Genomic DNA, 25,341 nt, shown 5'->3' with positions numbered 1-25,341 from the left:
GAAGGTATAGGCCAGCCAAAGGGCAGCACAAAGGTACATAGTAGATGGTGGTGGAATGCAACATATTACCAGTGATGAATATGGGAGAATGTAAAGGATATCCTCAGGGAAACGTATGACCAGAAAAGGAGAAGGGATTTCATGTAGCCAGATTGAGTCATACCAATAGTTAGCCATTAATGTCCATGCAAAATCAAGAGATTTAGGGTTAAGCTGTACTCCTCTCCCCCACCCCCTGGCAGCATGTGAGGTGGTCTTCATGCAGGCAATTTATGGAAGGACATGAGTAAGAATCACACAGGATGAGATGGCCCATATGGGTGACAAATTGTACTGGGGTAGAGAATACCCACATTGAAATCACAGATCTATTGAAGTCACATATAGCTCTGGTATGATTCTCTTTAGTGCTACCTTGGGGCCTGTCTCCTTACTTTGCAGGACTGTATTATAGTGAAGGATGTGTTCAGTGCTGGATCCATGATCACTGTATGGGTAAATTGAAGTACATACAATTTTCCTAGTTTTCATGGAGAACATTGGGTGTGAATTTGGATGATGACCATGATGAATTCAAGTGGAAAGAAGGGAAGAAGATATGAGGACTTCAAAACTTCACAGAATCACAAAATCTCTGAGTTGGAAAGCACCTCAGAGATCATGTAGTTTGACCTGATCCTTCATAGGAATACCCTGGACAGCATCTCTGACAACTGATCGCATAACAGTTGAAGATTTTCAACAAATCTCATCTGCTTCTGTGTGACTTCCTAGTTCTTCTCTCTGGGGCCAAAGTGTTACTAATCAGTTCTCCACATGACAGTACTCTATATCCCTGAAGACTTCTATCATGTACCTCTTGTTCCCCAGTTCTTTGCTTTTCCAGTCTAAACCTTCTGTGGTTTTTCCCCCCATTCAATCCTCATATGACATAGTTTTCTGTCTTCTAAGTCTTCTATTTGCCTTTGTGCAAATGTGCCCTGTTTGTTAATGTCCTTCAAAAAATGTGACTCCACCCTGATGGGTGCTTCTTTAATTAATATTCACATAAATCCCTCCATACCCTAGTTGCTGATATAATGAATTGCTATGCCTAAAATTTTTTTCTCCCAGTGGTCAATCTTCTGATGATGTCTCTCTTATCTCAGCTGGTCCAGTCTTGGGAATGCTTATTGCTTTTCCTTTGGCCCATATTCAGAGCTTTTCTAGGGTCTTCAAGAACTTACATTTCATCACTCTTGAATCATTCATTATTTCATTTCTCTTGTACAATTTCTCCTTGGTAATATGTTGCAACCTACTTTGATCGACCATATATTTTAGTAGAACAAAATGCCATCTTAACTCTTTTCCAACAAAGTGTGTACTATGAGTATATTAAAAATCATATAAAATTCCTTAAAAGTTGAGAGAGAACTTTGATTAATGGTCCTTTGATTATTAGTGTCAAATGAGGCATAAAATAGAAGCGCGTACTTACCAATGGCATTTGATTTGAGGATGCCTATTACTGAATCCAAATGGAAGAGGTGAGGTCCTCTCAATGATACTATTTGTAGATGACATTGTGTTGATTGAACCAAGCCCTGGAACACTGCAGAGCCTACTAAATGAGATTCATAATCACTCGAAATATTTTAGCCTAATTATCCACATGTCAAATCAGTAGTTTTGTATTTGGATGAAGACCTGGACTTTGGCTAGAAGCTTAGGTTATACAGTTGTGTTCTTGGGTCACTGAGGGGCTTTTATCAAGCTTCTTTCCCTCTGACAGCCTTAGTTTCCTCACTTGAAAAGAAGTCTGCCATGATTTTGTAACCACAAGAGGGTAATAGGATAACCTTGGGAAATTACATGAACAGACTGATGGGATCCCGTCATGACTGGGTTCCCTGTGCTCTGGAGAAAACTATTTATTCAACATGTATCTTTGAGAACTTCTTATGTAGATTTTTGTTGTTGTTCGGTCGTGACTCTAAGTGATCCCATTTGGGGTTTCCTTGGCAAAGATACTAGAGTGGTTTGCTATTTCCTTCTCCAGCAATGTAGATAGTTCTGTGCTAATTTCATTCCTGCTTTTTAGGAGTTTTTAAATGAAAACTATTGGACTTAGTGCTGCAAGGAATTTTAGAGACCACCTAGTCTAATCTTATTTACAGGTGAGGAAGCATAGACCTGAACAGATAAACTCAGTGTCACAGACGTAGTAAACAACAGAACTAGGATTTGAATTCAGGTCTCCAGATTCCAAATTCATTGTTGAGTTGGGAACTTAAAAAGTTGGGTATCTTAGACCTCATAAAGGGGACATAAAATAACTCCCCAGATGCCCTTCCTAGAATAGCTAGATCTGTGGAATAAGACAAGTTTATACACATTCATGTGTGGAAAGGACTGTGGGTGTGACTATATAAAGCAGATGGGCATGTACATTGATAGGAATCAAAAGAGTATTAATCAAGACTTTCCCTTTTGCAGTCCTGACACTGTCATTATTGCATAGCAGTGGCTTTATCTGGAGCTATCCAGAGAGCACATAGCTCAATCAATCAACAAGTATTTATTAAAGCTGTTCCTTCTTGGTACTTAATAAAATCCTTGTGTATTTAAAAATGTCAAACTTTATTAACTTAGGCTGTTGACGGTGTGACCTCAGGGAAGTCATTTAATTCCTTTTGGACTTAGTTGTGTCCCCTATAAAATGGAGGTGATATTTATTGAAAGGAAGGAGGGATTAGGTCTAATAATCTTCTGAGGTTCTTAAAGCTAAATGATAGAAATAGTATATACTATAAACATCATTTAAAGGCAAATTGAATTTTTCTTCTCAGTTGATAAGGACGTTAGTTATGTTAGCCTCAGGACACAGTTTACTCATCTTCAGGAGCCATTTTTTATTTGTCAGCATGAAATAAAAATATATCATATACTGTTATGTAATATTGTTATCCTAACTTTTAAGATCTTGTTTCTAAATGTCATCTGCAGATTATTTCTATGGCATGTTAGGAGTGTATTGGAGTCAGTTCTTACCTGTCCAATTGTTAAATTTTCAGTGTGAGCATTTACACCTTGGAAATTAGCAAATGTTACAAATAAGAGTTTGATTTATTGTTTTGTTGATTGTCCAAACTTAGAAAATAATGGAGAAAATGTAAACAATGTAGATTAAGCTAAAAAGTGTGTCTTGCATTTATTTTTTCTTTTCTGAAAAGCTGATTGTTAAACATTTGCCAGCATACCCTTACCTATAACTTAAATGATTAAGAGTGGAAAGGGCAGAGGAAGGAAGGATGATATAGTGAAATGTACAAGGAATTTGGAGTTAGAAGATATGGACAGATCTTACCTGCCTGACCTTAAACAACTCACTTCACTTTTGCCAACCTTGTGGTTCCCATCTATAAAGTGAAAGTCTTTCATGAATTCATTGAATTCAATTTCTCCTATTCATTCCAGAGTTAAAATTTCTCTGGGAATTTTTTTTTTTAAACACCAGGGATTCTTTTTTTTTTTTTTTTAAGCAATCGGGGTTAAGTAACTTTCTCAAGGTTACACAGCCAGTTATTTCTAGGCGTGGTGCTAAGCATCTGAGCCCGGTTTTGATCCCCAGGTCACCACAACACTGGAGCCCATGCACTTACTCTCTGAGCCACCTGGCTGCCCCTAACACCAGGGATTCTTATTTAGGTTAGACTTGAACTACATCAGGAGTTCATAACCTGGGTCTGTGATATTGTTTCTTTAATGGGCTAATAATTATATTTAAATATAATTGGTTTCCTTTCTAATCCCATATATTTTGTTTTGTGATTTTAAAACATTATTCTGAGAAGAGATTCTTAGATTTCATTAGATTGCCAAAGGGATCCATGACACAAAAATAGTTAATTAAGAACCCTTGGACTAGATTGGATGATTTCTAAGGGCTTGTGCTGTTCTAAAAATCCCATGATCCTAGGAAGACCTTTGACTAGATGCCACAGCAGAGAGCATGGTCTATGATCCATAAGAAATTCACAAGAAGCAGGAGAAATATCACCCTGCTTCAGGGTCAGTTTGTAATCAGATGTTTTAAAATTTCTCTTTGAAATTTAATTCTGGAATGGAGATGGGAAATCAAATTCAATTCATTCAAATTATATTCATGAAAGACTGAAAAACAGAATAGTCATGAGTATGACGTGGGGTTGGGTTTAGAAGAGTGACCCCCTGAAACCTACACCTTGGCTCTTGATTATATATGCATTTCATCAAATAACCCAACATGTCCCTTGAAACGCTCTCTTTCTCTCAAATAAACAGACTTTCAGCTGAAATCAGGGCATCTGATGTGGCAGTGTGGACAAGTCATTAGTCAATGGGAAGTAAACATGAGCTCACAGCTTATAAATCTCCCTCACATTCTCCAGCAGGGCCGGTGGCAGGAGTCCTTTGGGGTTCTTAGCCAGTAGTGAGAACGCCAGGAAAGCAGACAGTCACAAAAGAAGAAAAACACAGATTGGCTTTGAAGTCCTTTCATGCAGGCAAAGAACTAGGCACCCTGACTTCCAGGTCATTTGAAGCAAAGGACTGAGCCTATGATATGATTCATGAGAGCAAAACGAAATGAATGTCGATCTGTTGGAATTGAGTGACAGGTTAATTCAGGGAAGGGCCACTGGCAGATCAAGGTATAGATTTTTAAGGGCTGATTAGATTCTATTTGGATTTTATTTTCTCACAGCCTCATATATACAGTGTTGGTTCCATTGACTACCATATGGGTTCCAGTGGCTTATTGTGATTGGTCTGATTGGAGGCCAAAAAGCTCAGACTTTGAGTTTTCCTGGATAAACCTCAGTGTTCTTCACTGGACAAGATATGAGTGTTAGCTTGGGCAACAGATTGCCCTCTGGAAAGAAAAATGACCCAATGACAGGGCGTGAGGCAGGAAGAATAAATGAGGTCAGAGACTCACCCCGTTGGGATCATTATATTTATAGTTCTGACTGGGCAGTAACTTTCCCCATTCCCCAAGCTCCATCTCTAAGCAGGAATATCCACAGCTCTTGAAATCATAAGATTATGTTTTAGTCTTTCATTAATATAGGTTCATTGAATTCATTCCAGAGTTAAAATTCTATTTATTCCAGAGTTAAATTTCTCTGGGAAATTTTTTTTAAACACTGGAGACTCTTATTCAGGTTAGACTTGAGGACCTCTGAATTCTTTACCCACTCAGATTCTATTATGATCAAACTAGAAGGGACCTTAGAAACAGTTTAATCTAACACTTTTTTTTAACAGGTGAGGAAATTTAGCTCTAGTGCGTTTTGAAATCAAAGTTTGTTGAGTTGAATTGAACTGAACCCCCCCCCCCAAACCGAAGGGACTTTCCCTTATCCACAAATATAAAAACCCAGACTTTTTTGTAGTCTTTGTATTTTTCAAGGGGTAACTAAGAAAGTTCTCAGACCTTTTATCCTTTCTTTCAGTCATAGGAGGATAAATATGAGAAATGAAGACCAATGGACTATAGAAACTGAGATGTCTTACCAGTTACCATGACAAGTTGCTATCCCATTTAAATAAACACTGCCATTGAAAGAAGATGGTAGGCCTAGTTTCTATCAGGAGTGACAAGTTGCTATCCCATTTAAATAAACACTGCCATTGAAAAAAGATGGTAGGCCTAGTTTCTATCAGGAGTATCAATTTGGGAGAGAATCTCAAAATTATTATAGACTATTCCTATAGTGAGCCTGGACATTCCATGGAGATTTTGTATAATTCATAGAACATTAGAGATAGAAGGGACGCTGGCTGTTATCTAGTCTCATTTTACAGACAAAGAAACCCCAGCTCAGAGAAGTTTAATAACTTAGCCAAGGTCACAGACCTATTTAATGGCAAAGCTGGGATTAGAACCCCAGTTTCCTGGCTCCCAGTCTACAGTTCTTTCCACTACACACTGTTTATCTGAAGGCAAACTGCTGGAAGCTTAGGAAACTATCCAACTCCCTTTCCTTCTCACTTCTCTTTGAAAATCGTCTACTCCATTAGAACTTGGAAGATGGTCAGCAACAAATAATAAGTTTCACTTAAGGACTCTCTTGCTCTTTTTTTTCCCTTCCAGGATTCAATACCCTAATAGGTTTAAAAAAAAAAAAAGCTTTTAGCGATACAAGATATGTTTCTTCACATTTCTAGCTTACCCGCTTGGTTGTCTAACTTGTTTTGGCCCCTAATCTTCCAATAGTCGTTTCTTTTCTCCTTATATAGTAGAGAAATGGGTGTGGGGTCAAGTCATCTGGATAGAGGGGGATGTCAGAGCCTGCTTGAAAGAGCCAATGGTTAAAATTTCATTGTGAGCATTTATATACCAGAAGTTGTTGGCAAATGCAAATCTGCAAATCAGGGTTTGGTTTAATGTTTTGTTGATTGCTAGACTTTAAAAAGTGATAGATAAAATGTTAATAATTCATATTAAGTTTAATAATGTGTTCTGTATATATATTTTTTATTTCCTTGAGATTTGGTTGTTATATATTTACTAGTGACATAAATTTAACCGTCAATTCTGGGGTGGGAGTGGTGGGGGAGAGTGGAGGTGGGAAATATATTTGAAATGGAAAGAATCTTTCTCAGATTTCATAAGGTCTTCTCAGTTAGGAGAAACTAAACCTTAAACTTCCTCTAGAGCATTCAATCTTAATGGCCATCAGGAATCTCTCTGACAGTCCAGCAGTTTCCAACATTTCGGCTTCCTTAACTTTTGAAAAGCAACTCCTGGAAGGCCATTTGATGTCTTATCTGTCTGGACTGCTTATCATTGTTGTTTCTTCCTTTCCATTCATCCTAACCCCTGTTTGTCTCTTTCCTTTGCCAGATCCCCTTGAAAGCAGGAATTCTTCCTGCCACAGCCTGCTCTGGGCTTGTGGAGTTCCCCTCCTTTGAACTCCCAGCACCAGAGGGGCAAATTGGGGATTCAGGGTGGGGCAGGGGAATCTGGTGCCAAGTCAAATAGGCATATTTAAATTGGTCTCACTAACTAGAAAAGTTGAATGAAAATGGCCTAATCTTGATTTTGTGGCTTCTATTCAATTCACCACACATATAATGCTAAAAGTATATGACACTGTGCTAGGCATTGGGAATAGACAAACAAGAAATGATCCTCACTCAAAGAGCTTACAATCTAATGGGAGGATACATCACGTATACCAATAAATACAAAGACTATATAGAGAAGAGTAATTTCTAAAAAGTGAGATTCTTAATAACTGAAGAGGAGTGTGGGGTAGAATCTGGAAAGGTCAGAGGAGTCTAATTGCTTTAAAAGAAGCTGAAGAGATGGAATTGAGGAGGGAGTGCTACCTGTGTAAAGATGTGAAAGAAAAAAAATTGGATGATTTCCATTTTTTTTCATTAGTTCAGTTAGTGTTGTCATCATTCTATTATTCTTATCCAAATTTAACTGGTGTTTCTCCTGGAAGAACTCATTGTCTCTCAGTTTCCTGATCTGTAACAGGAGGAGCCTGAAGGCTATATATGATCACTAAGATTCTTTCATATCTAGCATCTTCCTATTTTGTATCCAATAATAATAATACACACAGATAAAATCATAGGACCACTGAAAAATATTGCAACCTGATTTTCAAGTAGCATTATAGCTGGTTCCATGATAATTTCAGAACTTCTGATATTCATAAAGACTATGGCATTAGTATTTTTTTTAGTACGATCAGCATTTAAAAAACTCATTTCCTCTTGGCCTGATTCTGACCAATTTATGAAAGACCTAGTTGCTGAAGTGGGAATAATGGGGCCTGTGGGAGGAAGCAGCCAACCCTAGCATTTGTGATAAGTGAGGGGACTGAACTCTGACAAGAGTTTGGTCTTAGATGTCGGAGACGCAGAGTTTTAAAAATTCAGAGAAAGCCTAGGTAGGATTCCACTCCATAAGATTTTATAGATAAAATAAGCTCAAGAGAGATGGGATACTCTCAAGAATAAAAACACAGGCACAAATTATTCCCCCCAGATGGAGGAAACATGGATCTGCCTAGAAAGATAGATATGGCACCTAGGGAACTCAAAGGAAAAGTTAAATAATTTTTTTTCTAAAGAGATGTACAGAAGATGGAAGTTACTGAGGATGAAGTCAAAAAGAGTTGCTCAGTCCTGTTAGAATAACATTGGAAATGCTAGGGCTCAGAATGAGCCAAGGCTGGAAGTGAGTGCCAAGAATGATAAGTAGAGCTTTAAAAATCATATTTGAGGCAAGAGAAAGATCAAAGAAATGATCAACTGCTATTTGAGAAGATGTGATAATGATGATGAATGACAGGAAGATGGAAGAACTCAATTCTCATTTTCATTCTGTTTTCTTTATCAAGGAGAATGATGGTGAGAAATGCAAATTAGGAATTATGTTTTGGCTAAGGCCTGATATAAATTATTCAACTTAATTAAGCTCATTTTTATTAGTAACTTGTTAGAGTTTAATTTCCCCACTCTTGTGAGTCTAAGTCCCTTGTTTTATAAGACTTCCCCTTTTCTGTGTAACTTAAAGTCCCCCTTTTTGTATGTAAATTAATTACTCATTTAGACTCATGAAAACTTACAAAACACTCCATGATGCCCTCATAGTATATCAATGAGTTGTCGTTAATCATAGACACTCAAGCCAATGAGAAAGACAAGGTTTGATTTAATTAAAGTCACATGGAATTGGGAACACCTACAGCCCTAATGTTGCAAATTAACCTACTTCCCTTTTCCTGTAAATTCTCTGAAAGTGTACTAATATCATGAATATTTATTAATCTCATGAATATGTATTTTGATTAGTTCCCCTTTTTAGACTATAAGAACACTTTGTGTTCTGCCATGAATACCCTTGGTTACTAAGGAGCCATGGATCTAACTTATTGGTAATTGCTAGCTTTGCTAATAAGTTGATCATGCTTAGAACTTTGTGCCTCAGTTTACCTTTATTTTTCATAGAACAATGGTTTTTAGATTGGGAAGTATGAAGCCAGAAGGGTTAATAGGTAACTGAAACCAAAGAGGAGAGGTAGTGTAGTGTAGTATGGCTGGAGGGCTGTATTGAGCATCTTCATGATCTTGGCTAAATGACCTCACTTCTCACTCTCAATTAGCATATTTGTAAAATAAGGGGGATGAAACTAAAATTCTTTCCAACCCTAAATCTATGGTAAATGAGGAAGCAGTAAGAGAGTTGGCACTTAGTGTCCTCAAATGTCTTTTAACTTACCAAGCCGAGGCAAACTTCATTTCAGGGTTTTCAATGAATTTGAAGGACTGAGATGCTATTGGTAATCTCTGCAGAATTGTGAAGAATAAGAAAGGTGATTTGGGACCTGATATGGGGAAATATTGTCCTGGTTCTTAAGAAGGGAGGATTCTTTAAACCATAGGCTAGTGAATTTGACTTCAGCTCCTGGCAAAAATCTAGGTTTATGAGAAATACAGATAACTTTGTACTTACATGTGTTCTAAAGAGAGCAAATCATGCCAGTTTAACTTAATTTTCTTCTTTGGAAAAGGTTATTAGTCTCCACAAAATCCTTCACTGATGCTTCATTATGGCACAGAGGTAATCCTGGGTTCTGAAGGACTATGCCATCAGAGTTTATGTTCTGGCAAGGTATACCATGCTGGAAAGGCTTCAGGTACGGACCTGTGTTGTGAGGGCCAGCCTAGCTCCAGTGAATATGGTGAGGCTTATCACCAGTTAAGTGGCCACATGGTAATGAAGTCTTTGGTCTTGGCAATCTGTGAAACAAAGAAAAATACATAATGGTCTGCAGTCCTGGACAACCTTCTTCAGTGATGAATGCAGAGTGGGAAAGGGGGTCAGAGAGTGAGGAATCATACACTTTTAGACAGCCTGTAAATCTCAACTTTATAGTTGGTACATTAAATGTGAGCTCTTTGAATTATAATCAATGAGTCAACACCACAGGAGGAACTAAATCATATCAATTCTGACACTGATTATAAAGGAAACCAAGAGAGAGGGAAAATTGCAGCTAAATGGAAGGATGGCTCACTTGGAGAAACAACAAAAAAGATGGTGGGTTTTATCATATTCCCAAAGGCAAGAAGAAACAGTATTTCATAGGAATTTAGTCACCTCATATTGCAGTGCTCAGGATATTTTCATTAAGATTGCAGTGAAAATGATTGCAGCTTATAAACATCAGCTGGAGAGAGTGAAGATGTATAAAAAGCATATTTTAAAATTCTATTTGATAGATAGATTGCACAATGGATAACGGAGTTCTGAGTCTGCAGTCTGGAAGACCTGAGCTCAAATGTGATCTCAGACATTAGCATTGTAAAACAAGCAAGTCATTAACCCTCTATTTGCCTCAGTTTCCCCCACTGTACAATTGGGATACTAATAGTACCTGCCTCACAGAATCAAATGAAAATAATATTTAGAAAGTGCTTAGCACAGCACCTGATAACATTGTAGATGTTTACTAAATGCCTATTTCTTCCCTTCCTTTAAGACTTGTTATCTTGAAGATATAATCACCATAAACTTTGATATTCAATTACTTTAATGCAAATGTCAGAATAGGTAAAAATGGCAGAAAATGTATTAAAAGGCATGACTGAGGAAGAAGAAATGAAAGAGGTCAGACTTACAGATCAGACAAACATAAAGCTTTCATATTATGAATGCATAAATAGTGATGAATTATCACTTAGCTTATGTTACATATTATTACATACACAATTATTTAAATTAGCATTTATAACTGATACATGTTGTTATATATTATATACATGATTATTATGTCAATAATAATAAATTATTCTTCTAATGAAGAATTGGTGGATGCTTGTATAACAGCAACCACACTGGCATACCCAGGAAAGATAGCTGTTCAGGGGGTCAATAATCTTTTTTAATTACATTCATTAGTTCAGGGGGAAAATCAGCACCCCAAACTTCAGAGAAAATCCAAACAAAGAAAATAGAGAAAATACAACCAGAGAAATAAAGACCAACAGACAGGGCTTCTAACTATCTGAAAAATTAGCACAGATCAACAGGTACATCCAACTGTCTGACCAAGGCAATACGTACATAGTTACCAGAGAGAGAGTCACCAGCATCTGGGTTTTTCAAAGGTGGGGGGCTCATTAAAGGCTACCCAGAGTCTCATCTGGTCAAATCACAAGGAGAGAGGGAGAGGAAGAGAGAGAGAGAGAGAGAGAGAGAGAGAGAGAGAGAGAGAGAGAGAGTGTGTGTGTGTGTGTGTGTGTGTGTGTGTGTGTACCTGAGGGTACTACAACCCTTGTGACTCAGTGCCTAATTAGAAATTAACAAAAGGTGTGAAAGTCTTCCTACAAGCAAGCCTCCCCTAAGCAAAATTCCCTTAATGGGTTCCACCTGAGGCTTATTAATGGGCAGGGAAGATCTTAAATCCCATTAACATCACAACTTGTCTTTGCAAGCACCAAATAATATCATTTAAATGAATTGATTTTAATATACAGGAAAAATGTCATTGATATAAGATTTATTCCTGAATCTGCTGCCCATATAAAGTCATACCACTGGCATGTCAGAGTAAAGGTCAGAATTACTATTAATATAAAAGAAAGCAAAATAGTAAGAAAAACTATAAAAAGATTATTGGAGAAAAATTAATCCTGAATTATTCAAATAAGTAATCAGTAATAAAAATGGGCAATGGACAGCATAAATGACTTCAATACTGATTGTAATACTTTTATACAAAAGTTTAAGAAATATAAATCAACTGCCATAACAAATACATCCAAAGAACTTAAAAGATAACTTACTCATCAAACTCTTGACCTTACTTGCAAAGCCGAGATAGGTTGTGGCCAAAGTCAAGATTATAAACTCATTTGTATAATTTTATGAACAAGAAATAAGAAGGATAATGGATGATTATGAGTACTATCACCTTAAGAAGTAGAAGATAGCCAGTTTAAAGAAAACTTGGCCGAAGAGCCAACTAAAAATGTTCTCAAAGACATTTAAATATAAAAATGCAAAGAGTACAGGAAGAAAAATGGAAAATACCTGCAAATATTTTTTATAATAAACTATTTTCTCCACCAAGGAGAGTAAAGCACTCATACTTAGACACTAATATCACAGTCCTGGGTATACTTATAAGGGAGATAGAAATTACACTAAAGAAAACAAAGATAGCAAAAGCAACCAGATTGGGTCAAATATAGAGATATGAGATCCATGTTAGAAACAACACAACGATGATGACATTAAGGAATCAATTTATAAGTTATGAGAAGGAAAAAATACCAAAAATGTGGAAAAACTTAGGCCTAATGAACAACCAAAAATAACCAAGAGAACATTAATTATTACCCACCTAAAATGCCTACTTTCCCATCATTGTAAATGTTTTTTTTGCTTGTTTTTGCTTTTTGTACAGGGGAAGGCAGGATAATTGGTGTTAAGTGACTTGCCCGAGGTCACAGGGCTTGTAAATGTTAAGTGGTTGAGATCGGATTTGAACTCAGGTCCTCCTGACTCCAGGGCCAGTGCTTTATTTACTTCGTCACCTAGCCACCCCAGTAAAATTTTATACAATAATATATGCATGCATTGGAATCTTTAATAGAGTCAGTCATGTGCACATTGAGGGCATCATCAGTGATAGTATTAGGAGGGAAAAGGCAGGTTTTTGTAAGTGATGTTCTATGATAGAACACATTTTTATTATCTTGTAATTGAATGATGTAGAGAATAAAATATTTGATTGTGCTTATTCCTTGCTGACTATAAAAAGGCTTTTAATTCAGTGGAGCAAAATGGCCCCTCTAGGCAGTTGTGCAACAAGGTGTGTCCCACCCTTTATCAAAATCTTCCAAGGTACCTTAAAAGGTAGAACCACAGAAATAATTCTTTCAGTGACACAGATAATAAACATGAGACTAAGTCTGAAAAAAGGTGAAATTTATGCTCACTAAAGGTATATTTTTGCCAGTGTGATGGAGAAGAATCAGAATAACATCCAAGTTAATGTGTAATTCTCTGTGGATTATGAGATGCTCCAGATGTTCCTATTTATGGATGACAATGGACTGATTTCCTCAAATTCCAAGACACTATAGCCCCTCATGACAAAGATCTGTAATCACTCAAAAGAATTTGGCACTGCCATCCACATAGGAAATACCAAGTGGATGAAGAATGGCTATTGCCAAGATTATGGCATGCATTTCAATGGACAATTTATAGAGCTTGTCCATCATTATTATCACACATACATGAATCAGACAGTAAAAATGGACAAATTAAGCCCAGATTCAAACCAAAGGAGAGTGGACTGGAATGCATTCAAGAAATTTGAAAGCTCCTTTAATTACTCCTAAGCATCTTCTGAAAACAAGGTCCATCTTTTCAATAGCAACATTCTATAGTACAAATGTTGATGTATTGCAGAGAGGAATAAAACCCAACAGTCTTGCAATAATTAAAAATGAATATCAGGGTGGCTAGGTGACCCAGTGAATAGAGCACCTGCCCTGGAGTCAGGATGACCTGAGTTCAAATCCAGCTTCAGATACTTAGTACTTACTAGCTGTGTGACCTTGGGCAAGTCACTTAACCCTAGTTGCCCTGCCTTCCCCCCCAAAAAAGCTAAAAAAATCCCCCAAATGAATATCAGTAGAGGTGTTTATTATGGGTATGAGCAGGTGGCAACATGACATGAATAAAGAACTTCTAAATGGAACAGAAGTAAATTATGTCAGGGAAATATTTGACTGAAAGAGAGGATGGTCTTGGCACAAGATAAGGGAAAGGTATATCAAGGAAACAGACTAAGTGCTCCCTCAGTATCCTTATATCAGGAAAAAGTGAGGAAGGCCTCCAGCTCACTGAAGGAACTGTCTGTGGCAAACTTATAAGAGGACAGAGACCAGATCACACATATTGCTGGACTTATGGATTTCAGTCTGGAGGGATTATCACTGGAAGAACACCCAAATCAACAAGATACAAATCTGATCTGTTTGAATATTAATCTAGTAAGGTTAAGGGAATTATTTGAGCATTGTTGTCCAGTCATTTCAGGACCTCATTTGTGATTTTCTTGGCAAAGATACTGGAATGGTTTGACATTTCCTTCTCCATTTCATTTTACAGATGAGGAAACTGAAACAAAGAGGGTTAAGTGACTTGTCCAGGGTAACACAGCTAATAAGTGTCTGAGACTAGATTTGAACTCAGGAAGATGAATCTTCCTGACCCCAGCACTCTATCCACTGTGCTACCTCTCTCTGCCTCTTAATTAGGCATAGTATTTCTGAATTTCAGCAAGACATTTGATAAAGTCCTTCAGTATGTTGTAGATAAGGAGGAACGATGTGTGCTGCATGATAGTGAAGTTAGTTGGATTTAGAATTGGTTGGATGATTTAACCTAGACTGGGACCAAGGTCTACCAGAGAGAACAACAGAGAACTAAAACTTCCCTTAAATCAAGTATATTGGACAAAGAGAATTTTGCAGTGACCTTTAAAAAAGGGCTCAATGTTTTTCTTTTGCAAACAGAAAATTTTCTTTTGTGATCAGAATGACTAGCCATATAAGCACCTACTATGTTCCAGGTACTACCAAGTACTTAACAGATCCTCACAACAATCCTTTGAGGTAGGTGCTATCATGATCTCCATTTTACAATTAAGGAAACTGAGACAGAGTTAAGTGACTTTCCCAAGGTCACACAGCTACTAAGTGTCTGTGGCTGTATTTGAACTCAGGTCTTCCTGACTCCTGGCACAGTGGATAGAGCACAGCAGATAGAGAAGAGGGCCTAGGACAAGATACCAGGGGAGACCCATACTAAGGAAGCAGGAGAAAGATGATCAAGCAATAATTCAGCAATGATTTTGGCAGACTAGAAATGTGAGGGGAATCTATCAAGATGAATTCAACTCTGAGATTCTGTGACTCAAAGCTGTATTTCTAGCCATTCATTGAGTAGGAAACATGGAACTTCTACAGGATCCTGTTTTCCAGAATTCTTAGAAGAAAAATGCCTTAAAACATCATATAAACATCAACTCTTGTACGTCATTATTACTGGGGGATCGGGAACTTATTTCCCTTCCTCTCCTTTGCACCCCTTCAATTATGAGTCCTGGAAATTGTTTTAGGTGTGATGAATCTTGGTCTCTGGTCCTGAATGTTCAGGAGCTCACAACCTTCTTAGAGGTATCTGGTTGATGGAATGTGACTGTAAACAAATGACCTTAAAGTGATGCTATGGAACGTTTACCTCTGACATTATCGAACTGCATTAGGAGGGGAGTGCGTATGTAGCTACATTCCCTAGCTGGAGCAAAATGCAAAAGATTGAGGGGAGTTGGGTTTGATCGATGGATTCTGACCTGGTGTGAATTTTTGAAGGTGAAGCCAAGAGGGGCTGGAGGAAAACAGTGGCGCACTGGTGTCCCCCATAGCTATAACCATCAGATCTATGACTCCATCTCCTCATGTGGTAGAGTTTTTTAAGTTTGCCCTGCAGTGGCCATTTAGGATTGTGTTATATTTTTTTTCCTTTTTAAAACAGTCTTGACGTAGCTAGTTTATAGAGTCTTTGGAGTCTTCTCCCATCTCATCTCAGATTTTGAATTTAGGTAGAAATAATAGGACCTTCCAGAAATTTCCATATTCTAGGTTTCTGTTCCAGCCCAACTGGAGGCTACTGTGACCAGGTATATTAGAGCTCTGAAAGTGGTTGGGGCCTTGGGGACAGAATATCATCATGATAATTTGGTTGGGATTCTCTGGTCACACTGAGTCAGGCAGTCTTTTGTTCCATCTCCATCTTTGTTTTTGAACATCTTCTCTTCCTTTTAATTCATCCTACTGCTCATGAATTACCTTCTCCTTTTTTCTCCCCTCTTGATTTTCTTTCTTTACATTTTTTGTGTGTCTTTGCTTTTCTGCCACTTTAGCTTAGCATGTAAGATCCCTGAGGAAAAGAGGAGGCATAAATGCTTATTGAATTCAATTAAGTGAAATGATCAGAAACAAAATGTGAAACAAAAAACTGTGTGTGTATGTGTGTGTTTGTGTGTGTGTGTGTGTGTGTGTGTTGTTTCTGGCTTATAATCTCTGTCCTTCAGTTTTTAGATTTTAGAAAATGCTCCATGTGAATAATATCAGTTTTGTTGTTTTATGTTGATTATAAGCTCCACAAGAACAATGGGCTGTGTATGTTGCATAGCATATGTTTTGTATGTCCGAGTGCATTGCTATTCACCCCAGGTGTATGTAATGATTACTCATGAGATGACTTTAGACTTGTTAGAGTCTCCTAATCATTTTCTTAGGGAAACATTACTAGATGGTGCTAGATATATAGTGAGGGTAGAATATAAATGCTTGTTGATAAATGTTGTATAGTTGATAAAAATGCTTGAATGTGGAGGGTTTGAAGAGAAAAAATTAAATAATTTGTATTCCCAACACTTACACAGTCCCTTGCATGTAGTTAGAACTAACAAATGTTCCATTCATTTATTCATTCATTGATGTCCATATGGATTAGGTTGTTAACTTGCCAATAATCTAAGATTGGGTTGCCTGGAAAATTCAGAGAGTAAATAGAGAGCCATTAAATTATTATGGAGGGAAGAAGTTTCCATTGGTTTGTCCTGTTATTAAAGTTATTAAAGTACACACTGGTGACCAAAGAAAGGTCACCGGAAGTTTACTCAGTGTTGGTAAAGTAATTTTTACTCTTGTTGGCACCTTAAATACCAGGCTTGGCATCTTTCTCAAACCCCTGTCTAGGGCCGTAAGAATGGCAAAGGATTAAGAATGGGTAACCCCAAAAGCACTAGTGTGGCCCCCAATTATCAAAAGGAAGAGACCATGCCCTCTTATCCCAACCCTCCCTTGTATCCCTAAGGGGCCATTCATTGCTTCCTAAGGGAGATGTTCCATGTTAAATAACCAGTTCAGGCTGGGTGATGACTTCTTTTCCAGTCAGAAAAGTTCCATTGTCATCAAAGTGCTGGGATAGGTCTGTAAAAAAGCCAAGGGTTTTGGACAGTAGCAATCTGCTGCCGCCGCCAGTACTATTGGGCTATTCTTTAGAGTGGTTTTGTGTTTTCTTTTCTGGTGTCTTTCCAAAGAAAATGCAGTGTTATCCATTATAGCAACTCATTGGCTTTTCCCCTTCCCCAATTGGTTTACTGAAAAAAAATGTAATAAAGCTAGATGGAAAAATGACATGTAGTAACCTTTAGAGAAAAAAAAAAGAAAATTTTCTAAAATGATTTGTTTTCAGAGAGAGAGGAAAAGAGAGGGGGAGAGAAACAGAGACTGACAGAGAAAGGAGAGAGAGAGAGAAAGGGAGGAAAGAGAGAGAGAAGAAGAAAAGAAGAGAAAGAGAGGGGGGAGAAAGAGATTGGTAAGAGATGCACTGAGAGGTTGTCTCTCCTCAAATAATTTCTGCCCTCCTCTAATAAGAGAAGCAGATATTTCTGAGATGATGAGTTGGATTCCAGATTCTTAATTTAGACACTTACTGAATCATAGAATTTATACAGATTTAGAGCTGGAAGGGACATCAGAGGCTGAAGTTCAGAAAAAGGAGAAGTCATACAATTAGTAAAAAGTAATGATTCCCTGACTCCCTGTTCATACTATTCCCATTTATTTCATTATGTAGAGTATAACCATTTGGATGATCACCATTAACATGTCCTCTTTAACTCAGACTTCTTGAATCCACAGACTTAACTAGAGAAATAACCCAATCTTTTGCTAGAAGACTGAAATATGAGACCTTAGTCCTTGTCCCGTCACTGGTTTGTTGCTGGTCAAATTGTTTTTCAGTCATTTCTGACTCTTCATGACCCCATTTGAGGTTTTCTTGGCATCTTTCTCCAGCTCATTTTACAGATGAGGAACTGAGGCAAACAGGTTAAGTGACTTGCCCAGGGTCACACTGCTAGTGAGTGTCTGAGGCCAGATTTGGGAAGGTAAGTCTTCCTGACTCCAGGCCTAATGCCCTATCTCCTATGCCACCTGGCTGCCACTGACTGTCACTGGCAGCATTGGCTAAATCACTGAACAGATTTATGACTGTTTTCATTATCCAGCCTCCTTGCTGGTTTTAAAGGGTGAGGCAATCACTCATTTGTCAGGAAATTCCATATCATCTAATCCAGATAGGTCAAATTCTGTGTCGTTGTCCACACAATAGCAACCATATCACTAATAAGAATAATAAGAGTTAGCACCTCTATAGTGCTTTAAATTAAAAAAGTACTTTACAAAGCATAGTTCATTTGATCTCACAGAAAGTCAAAGAGTTCTTTCTTATGGCTAATTTGCTAATTCTCCTGCAATGAAAACTTCTTTCCTCTTTGATCTTCATTGCAGATGGGGAACATCTGGCCCCAGACAACATCATTCCTGTAAAGTGTTTTGAAGTCCTTGAAAGAAGATTGTTAGATAAATATTTATTTTTAATTTATGTGTCTAAAAATGTAGCTTTCGAAGAATATTCTAAAACATCTCTTGAGTGTCTCTTGGATATAAAATTCGGTTATGCTATTTACTTTATTTAGCTCATTTAGAATCTGGACACACATCCTCTTAAAATTCCCCAACCCATAACTTTTCTTACTTTTATTTGATAGTTTCTCCTAATGCCTTTCTCTGACTAATTAGTTGAATCCAAACAGGAAAATATGCTAATAGAAGAACCTTTATGAATCCATGAAAGTATTGTGACTTAGTATGCATCCAATATGCCCAGACTGGGTGTGGTGGTAGGGTGCCATTCCCTTCTCTTCAGGGTAAAGACCTCAATCTAGCCAGGAGAGGGCAGTGTTGGACATATTGTCCCATTGGCTCACAGTGGTTTCCTATGGATGTTGGATGCCCAAGTTGGACTCCTAACATTTGGGGAGTAATATTTATTACTATAAAGTTTCAAGGAATGGGAAGAAGGGGGACAGTTTTCATAGGCGAGCCCCAGACTACTTCCTTTGAAGTTCCTCCAATAGGCCCAAACCTTAGATTTTCTGAGGTGACACCTCCTTCATCTTCATTGCCTTCTTTTAATTCAACTAAACCAGTAGAATATTTCTTTTTAACTTTCCTGAAAGATTAAGGGGAAAATAATATTTAAAAGCCCCAACTTATCAGAGCTCCACATGATCACGTTTACTCAGGGGCAAGGCTTTTATTCTTATTTCCCTGTTTTTCAAAAATCTCTGTTTTATTGGAGTTTGAAATTAGGTACCATTCTATTTATTTTATTTGTATCCCCAGCACCAAGCACAATGTCCGGTATATAGTAGCTACTTAATATGTGATTGTTGATTTTTTAAAGTAATGGTTTGAGAATGATTAATTATAGCTAACATTTATATAGCACTTAGTTATGTTCTAGGTATGGTACTAAAGCACATTTGCAGTTATTATCTCTGATCCTCATAACGATGCTGAGAGGTAGGTGCTATTATTATTATTATCCCTATTTTACAGATGAGGAAACTGAGGCAGGCAGCAGTCAAGTGACTTGCCCAGAGTCACACAGCTAGTAAGTGTCTGAGGTCACATTTGAACTCAGGTCTTCCTGACTCCAGTCTCAGCACTCTATCCACTTTACCACCTCGCCATCCCACTGATGGTCAACACATGAAATAAACGTAAGTAAGAAGTGGCCACATTACCAAATAAATATCAGATCAAGTTTTGCACAGGTCAGTTTTTTATAGTAGCTGTCTGGAACTCATCTGGTTTGCCAGGGGCAGTATGGTAAAAGGAAATGGGTTACTATGAAGGGTACCAGACTTAAAGTCAGAAGAGATTCAGGTTTGAACCTGGTTCCCACTTGCCTGTGACCCTGGGCAAATCAGGATGGTGCAGTAGACAAAAGCACTGATTTGGGAACCTGGGTTCAAATCCTGCTTCTGCCATTACCAATGTGACCTTGGAGTGATTCCCTTGCTTTCCCTGGACCTTAGTTTCTTTATCTCCAAAATGAGAGTTTGGACTAAATGACCTCTGATGTCCCTTCCAGCTCAAGATCTTTGACCTCTCCTCAAACCTTATTTTTTCATCTGTAAAATGGGAATAATACTTGCACAATCTACCTCCCAAAATTATTACGAGGAAATAGTTCTGTTGATAGATTTTAAAATGTGATTTTAAAACATGAGGCTAAGAACATGTTTTCTTGGGAAAGGGTTTCCAGAAATTTGCTTTAATTCCTTCTTTGCTGAACTTTCTACAGCTCATGTGTTCATCGGTCCAGAAGGCCCTCTTTGAGGAAGAGGACCACGTTAAGAAACTGCAGCAGAAGGTGGCCACCCTGGAGAAACGGAACAAGCAGCTTCGAGACAGGGTGAAGAAGGTCAAGAGATCCTTGCGCCAGGCAAAGAAAAACAGCCGTCGCATGGAGCTCATGAACCGCAAACTCAGTGAGAAACTGTCCTCCCCGGGGGGTCAGATTCCTCATATCAACTCCCTAAAACAGGAGCATGGCCATGCTGGCTACCTGAAGGTGTGACTCGAGATGCTGCAGCCCAAAGCCAGTCCTGTTGTGCTCTGGTCTTGTAAGCTGTCTCCATTGGGAGCTGGGCATCCTCCACTTAGTGGGGCTTGGGTATCACACATTTGTTATCAAAGGGGCATTGACAATTAGAGTAGTTTATATATGTATATATTTTTAAATCCCATGGAAGATATTTTTATTACACCTTTTGTATAGCCTCATTTTCCTCAGAACACAGAATCAACCCTACTTGTGGATTGCTGGCCTTCCCCTCCTCAATTCAAGTTCAATTAAACAGACATTTATTAAGTATCTTTTATGTACAAGGTACATAAGTGCCAGAAGTATGGCAGTGAAAACTGACCATCTGTGTCCCCGAAGTTAACAACACACGCAGCCAACTATAATTCAAGTTAGAATATGATTGAGTGTATGGGAGATGGCAAAGAGAAACGTGAGAGATTCAGAAAAAGACCGAGCACTTAGAACAGGGAGGATTCAGGGGAGATTATGTAAAAAGAAGCTCCTGAGTTCAGCCTCAAAGGAAAAGAATTCTTTTCCTTTTTCTGTTCTCTTTCTGTTTTTTTCTTTCTCTTTTCCTTCTTTTCTATTTCTCTCTTTCCCTCCTTCCTTCCTTCCTTCCTTCCTTCCTTCCTTCCTTCCTTCCTTCCTTCCTTTCTTCCTCCTTCCTTCCTTCTTTCTCTCCCCCCTCTCTCCCTACCTTTTCCTTTCCTTTTCTCCTGCTTTTTTCATTTTCCTTTCTTTTTTTCTTTTTTGAAATTGGATTCCCTTATCTTGCCTAGGTTGAAAGTACAGGCAGTCATTCACCATCTTGCTCTCAATACTGATCAGCACAGAAGTTCTAACCACCTCAATCTTTCTGACAAGGGCCAGTGCATCCCTCTTTAGGCAGCCTCTGTCCCCAGGGGTCCACCATATTCATGCTTACTTATCATGGAAGCTAGACCAAATTTAACCCCCCTGCTTCAGCTCAGAACTCTCAAACTCAATTGATTTCCAGGTTCAGTCTCTCCAGCAGCAAAGACTTATAGGTATCAACTACTACTGGAGAAAAGGATTTCAATTAACAGAGATGGAGAGAACAGCATCCATTCTAAATGTGGAAGATATGTATATAAAAATACTTTTCATCAGATGCTGTCCTGTATATATGGCTCTACTGCCATTGTCTAGCCATGTTGAGGGCAGAAAAATTTCTACAGCTCTCTGAGATACAGGCAAACAAGATCCCAGGCATAAATGCATACTTTCAGATCTTGCCTCATCTTCTACTGCAGTCTACATATAGAATTAATCATTTTTTCTCCTTAAGCCTGAAACTGAGGATGATTACTTATTAGGGAAGTGGTTAGAATGGATTTGTGTCTGGGTAATGAGATGGACTAATTAGCATCTGAGGTTGCTTCTGGCTGAAATTCTGAGGAGTATATTTCATGATCTCTGGACTTACAATTTTTTTTTTTGCTCAAAAAATTTTTTTTGATCCAAAGATTGCACTCTGAGTATTAGTTCCCACCCTAACTTGTCATTTGACCATGAGCTGATCACTTAATTCAGCAAATAGTATATGCAAGATGTACTGTTCTAGGCACTAGGAATACAAAGGCAAGTATTAAATAGTCCCTGCCCTAAGGGGCTTATTTTCTGATAGATTCATGAAAGGTCACTTATGTTTAGGGAGAGAACAATAACAGCTTGGGAGGGGGATTCAGGAATGGTTAAGCTAAGAGCTGGTATCTGAGTTGAGTTGAACCAGTGAAGGAAGTCAAGGATTCTGGGAGGCATATAAGAGGAGGGATTGAAATCCAGGTATGGGGGATAGCTTTTGTAAATGCACAGAACATTGTATATATATTTCCTGGTGCCTCAATTTTCTTGTCTGTTAAGTGAATAGTAAACATGTTTAAGTCCCTAGGTCCTATGTCTACCATTACATATAGACATACATATATCATTCCATAACAGTAGGACTACTTCTTTCTGAAATGTCATTAAAATTTCATGATTCTATGAAATTATTCCAAGTATGTCATAAGAATTAAGGCCCCTTATTGAGCCAGAGCCTTAAAATCAATAGAAGTAGTGGTTGAGGCAACATGAGAGAGCATATTAAGAGCTGGCCTCAGTTATGAAGACCTGTGTTCAAGTCTCACCTCTGACACACAGTGGCCATCTGGTGCTGGGCAAGTCCCAACCTCTCAGTACCCTGGTTGGTTGATTGGTCAGTTGTTGTCCTTCATTCTCAAAGAGGACAAAAATGACATCACTATGTTGGGGTCAAGGTACACAGTGCCCATCTGTGACTGATCAGACTAATACGTGCTCAGAAGGATCTACCACAGGTTGGGTGAATATAGTGTGACCATTTGGAGTGGAGATGCCTCTAAATTTGTGCATCTCTTTTGAGCTACTGCAATTTGGCTTGGCTCGTAGAGCACAGCACCTTCTTTGATGTGGGCATGCTATGCTGGGTAGTCCTTTGCCAGTGTACTCTAAGACTCAAAATGGCAGAAAGGTGCTGATCTGCCTTGATAGTAAAAGTCCTTTACAGGGGGTTCCCTACACTGATGAAATCATAGGTCTGATAAAAACAACAACAATTTGTGGTTGTTGAGTCATTTTTCAGTCATATCTGACTCTATGCCCATGTGGGGTTTTCTTGGCTACTAAAGTGGTTTGCTATTTCCTTCTCCAGCTCATTTTACAGATGAGGAAACTGAGACAAAATGAATAAGTGATGTATCTAGGGTCACATAACTAGTAAGTTTCTAAGGCCGATTTTGAACTCAGAAAGATGAGTCTTCCTGACTCCAGGCCCAACACTCTATCCACTACACCATCTAGCTGCCCAACAATAACAACAACAAAATCACAGTCTTTCCATTGATGAATTCTATATACACATGGCTCCAGTTCATTTGTGAAGTGTTCTACGCACCTCCAATTTAGAGAAGATATAACAACATCTTTGGGGCCTCATTTTTTTATTTGCTTCCTTGGGGATTCTTCCTTACAATGAAAAGAAGTGAATTCACCCAACAACATCCACTTAGGTTCAAGATAGTCTTCTTCTCAGGACCTTCCAGTGTAGTAAAGTAACAGTGCCCACCCTACTCCCATTCTTAGGATTTTTGTATGGGAATTTTCTCTCCTTGATGACTCTCTGTTCTACCAGATACATTCACACATCCATTTTAAATCTCCTTCAGTATTTACATAAGATCACTTTATATAAGTCTCCCCAGAGGGTTAATTAGTAGCACAGTTCTGCTGGTGAGCTCAAGTATTTTTTACATTTTTATGATTTTATTCATTTAATTTCTTTGCCTGAAAAAATACCTGAATTACTAGATAAAGAGGTGCTGACTTTGTGCATATTTGATAAAACTTCCATTGTGCTGTTAAGATTACAAGATTTATAACTGATTCTTGATCATTGTCTGAGTATGGGGTCATATGATCATACACTTGAATACATGTTGCTTCTTCAGCCCTTGGTTATGCTATTGATGGAAGTTATGAGATAGACTGATAATTACTTCCTACCATGAGAAAAATTTTGTCTCCTGGACAACACACAGTCTTTTCAGCTCTAAATGGAAATTGCAACAGGAAGTCCATTCTATAGAGTACTGTTCAGATGCAGATATAGCCAAGTGTCTCTGAGGAATGACCAGCACCTTGGACTACAAGAATGGAATCACATTTGGCCAGGACTAGCCATATTGCTAAGTGTCTTCTGTCTACTGATTCCAAGTTTTCTCCATAGCACAAATACTCTCAAAACAATTGGTTGAGGGGGTTTAGATTCCTATTACTTTTTTCTTCTTCTTGGAGACATTATATTAAATTGACTGAATGCCATGGGTGGTTTCTAGAAGTTGCTCAGTGAGGTACAGACATAGGGAACTAATGAATACTTGGTATTTTGTGCTTTTTATTTTTCAATAAATATATACAATAATTACAAGTTGCAGCTGTAAAGTGATGTGTTTCTTTTGGGTCATAGAGTCTCTAGGCTTTCAAGCTTTACATAAGAAAAACATGACAACCCAGACCTTATTGGAAGGGTCAGGTCAGCAGGGACCTGAGAGTAATAGCAGAGGGATCTGAGGATCAGAATTTCTGACCTCACCCGATGGCTTTCTCCATGACTCAGTCTCTGAGTTAACAAAACCAATGCCCATTTCTGCACCTGCAAGAAAAGTTAGCTTCAACCTTTACCTTGCACCCACATGGGACAAACTACTTCATTGCTCACTGTTTGAAAAGTACATAGAGCTCTTGTGCCAAGAGCAACTATGTAAGGACAAGGTATTATTGTGCATTGTCAACTCTCCACCCCCAGGCTTTTTCATCTGCTAATAGAACTAGTTGTTGACACTCTAGTGTGTAGTCTTGTTCTGCCATTTGCTTAGAATCACCCAGCACTTTACACACATCAGTCAACTTTCCCTAGAAATATCCTACAGAGATTGATTGTTGTTATAACTTCCATTATGTGACTATAGATAGTTCAAAGTGGTTTGGCCAAAGTCACACAGTAGACCCACAATTCATTCAGTAGAATGTAAGAGTTCTAGACCCCTCTTGAATGCTGAGTTCATTGCCCTCTAAAGCCCCCCAGCCAAGGGCATACTTTCTACTTGCTAAGCTAATTAATCCATGTCCTACAACTGCTTCTTTCTCTTGTATCTCTGAAAGTGTTTGAGGACCAAGTCTGCCCTGAAAAGGAGACCAAAGCTCACACTACATACCTAGAA

General features: G+C 38.2%; 1 protein-coding gene across 1 annotated transcript in view; it reads left to right on the top strand.

Moving 5' to 3' along the window:
* Positions 1 to 24,548, top strand: part of CCDC3 (coiled-coil domain containing 3) — a 124,906-nt gene extending 100,358 nt beyond the window's left edge. Inside the window, exon 3 of the mRNA XM_069106412.1 lies at positions 20,297 to 24,548. Within this exon, the coding sequence (XP_068962513.1) occupies positions 20,297 to 20,572 (276 nt within the window). The 3' untranslated portion in view covers positions 20,573 to 24,548. The remainder of the gene's footprint in view (positions 1 to 20,296) is intronic.
* The last annotated feature ends 793 nt before the right edge of the window (positions 24,549 to 25,341 follow it).

The sequence above is a fragment of the Petaurus breviceps genome, unplaced genomic scaffold (genome assembly GCF_028583685.1).
Source record: "Petaurus breviceps papuanus isolate PSGF00001 unplaced genomic scaffold, PetGlider_PUasm1.0 79, whole genome shotgun sequence".
Lineage (NCBI taxonomy): Eukaryota > Metazoa > Chordata > Mammalia > Diprotodontia > Petauridae > Petaurus > Petaurus breviceps.
The sequence above is the reverse complement of the archived record's forward strand: the minus strand, read 5'-3'. Positions and strand labels throughout refer to the sequence as shown.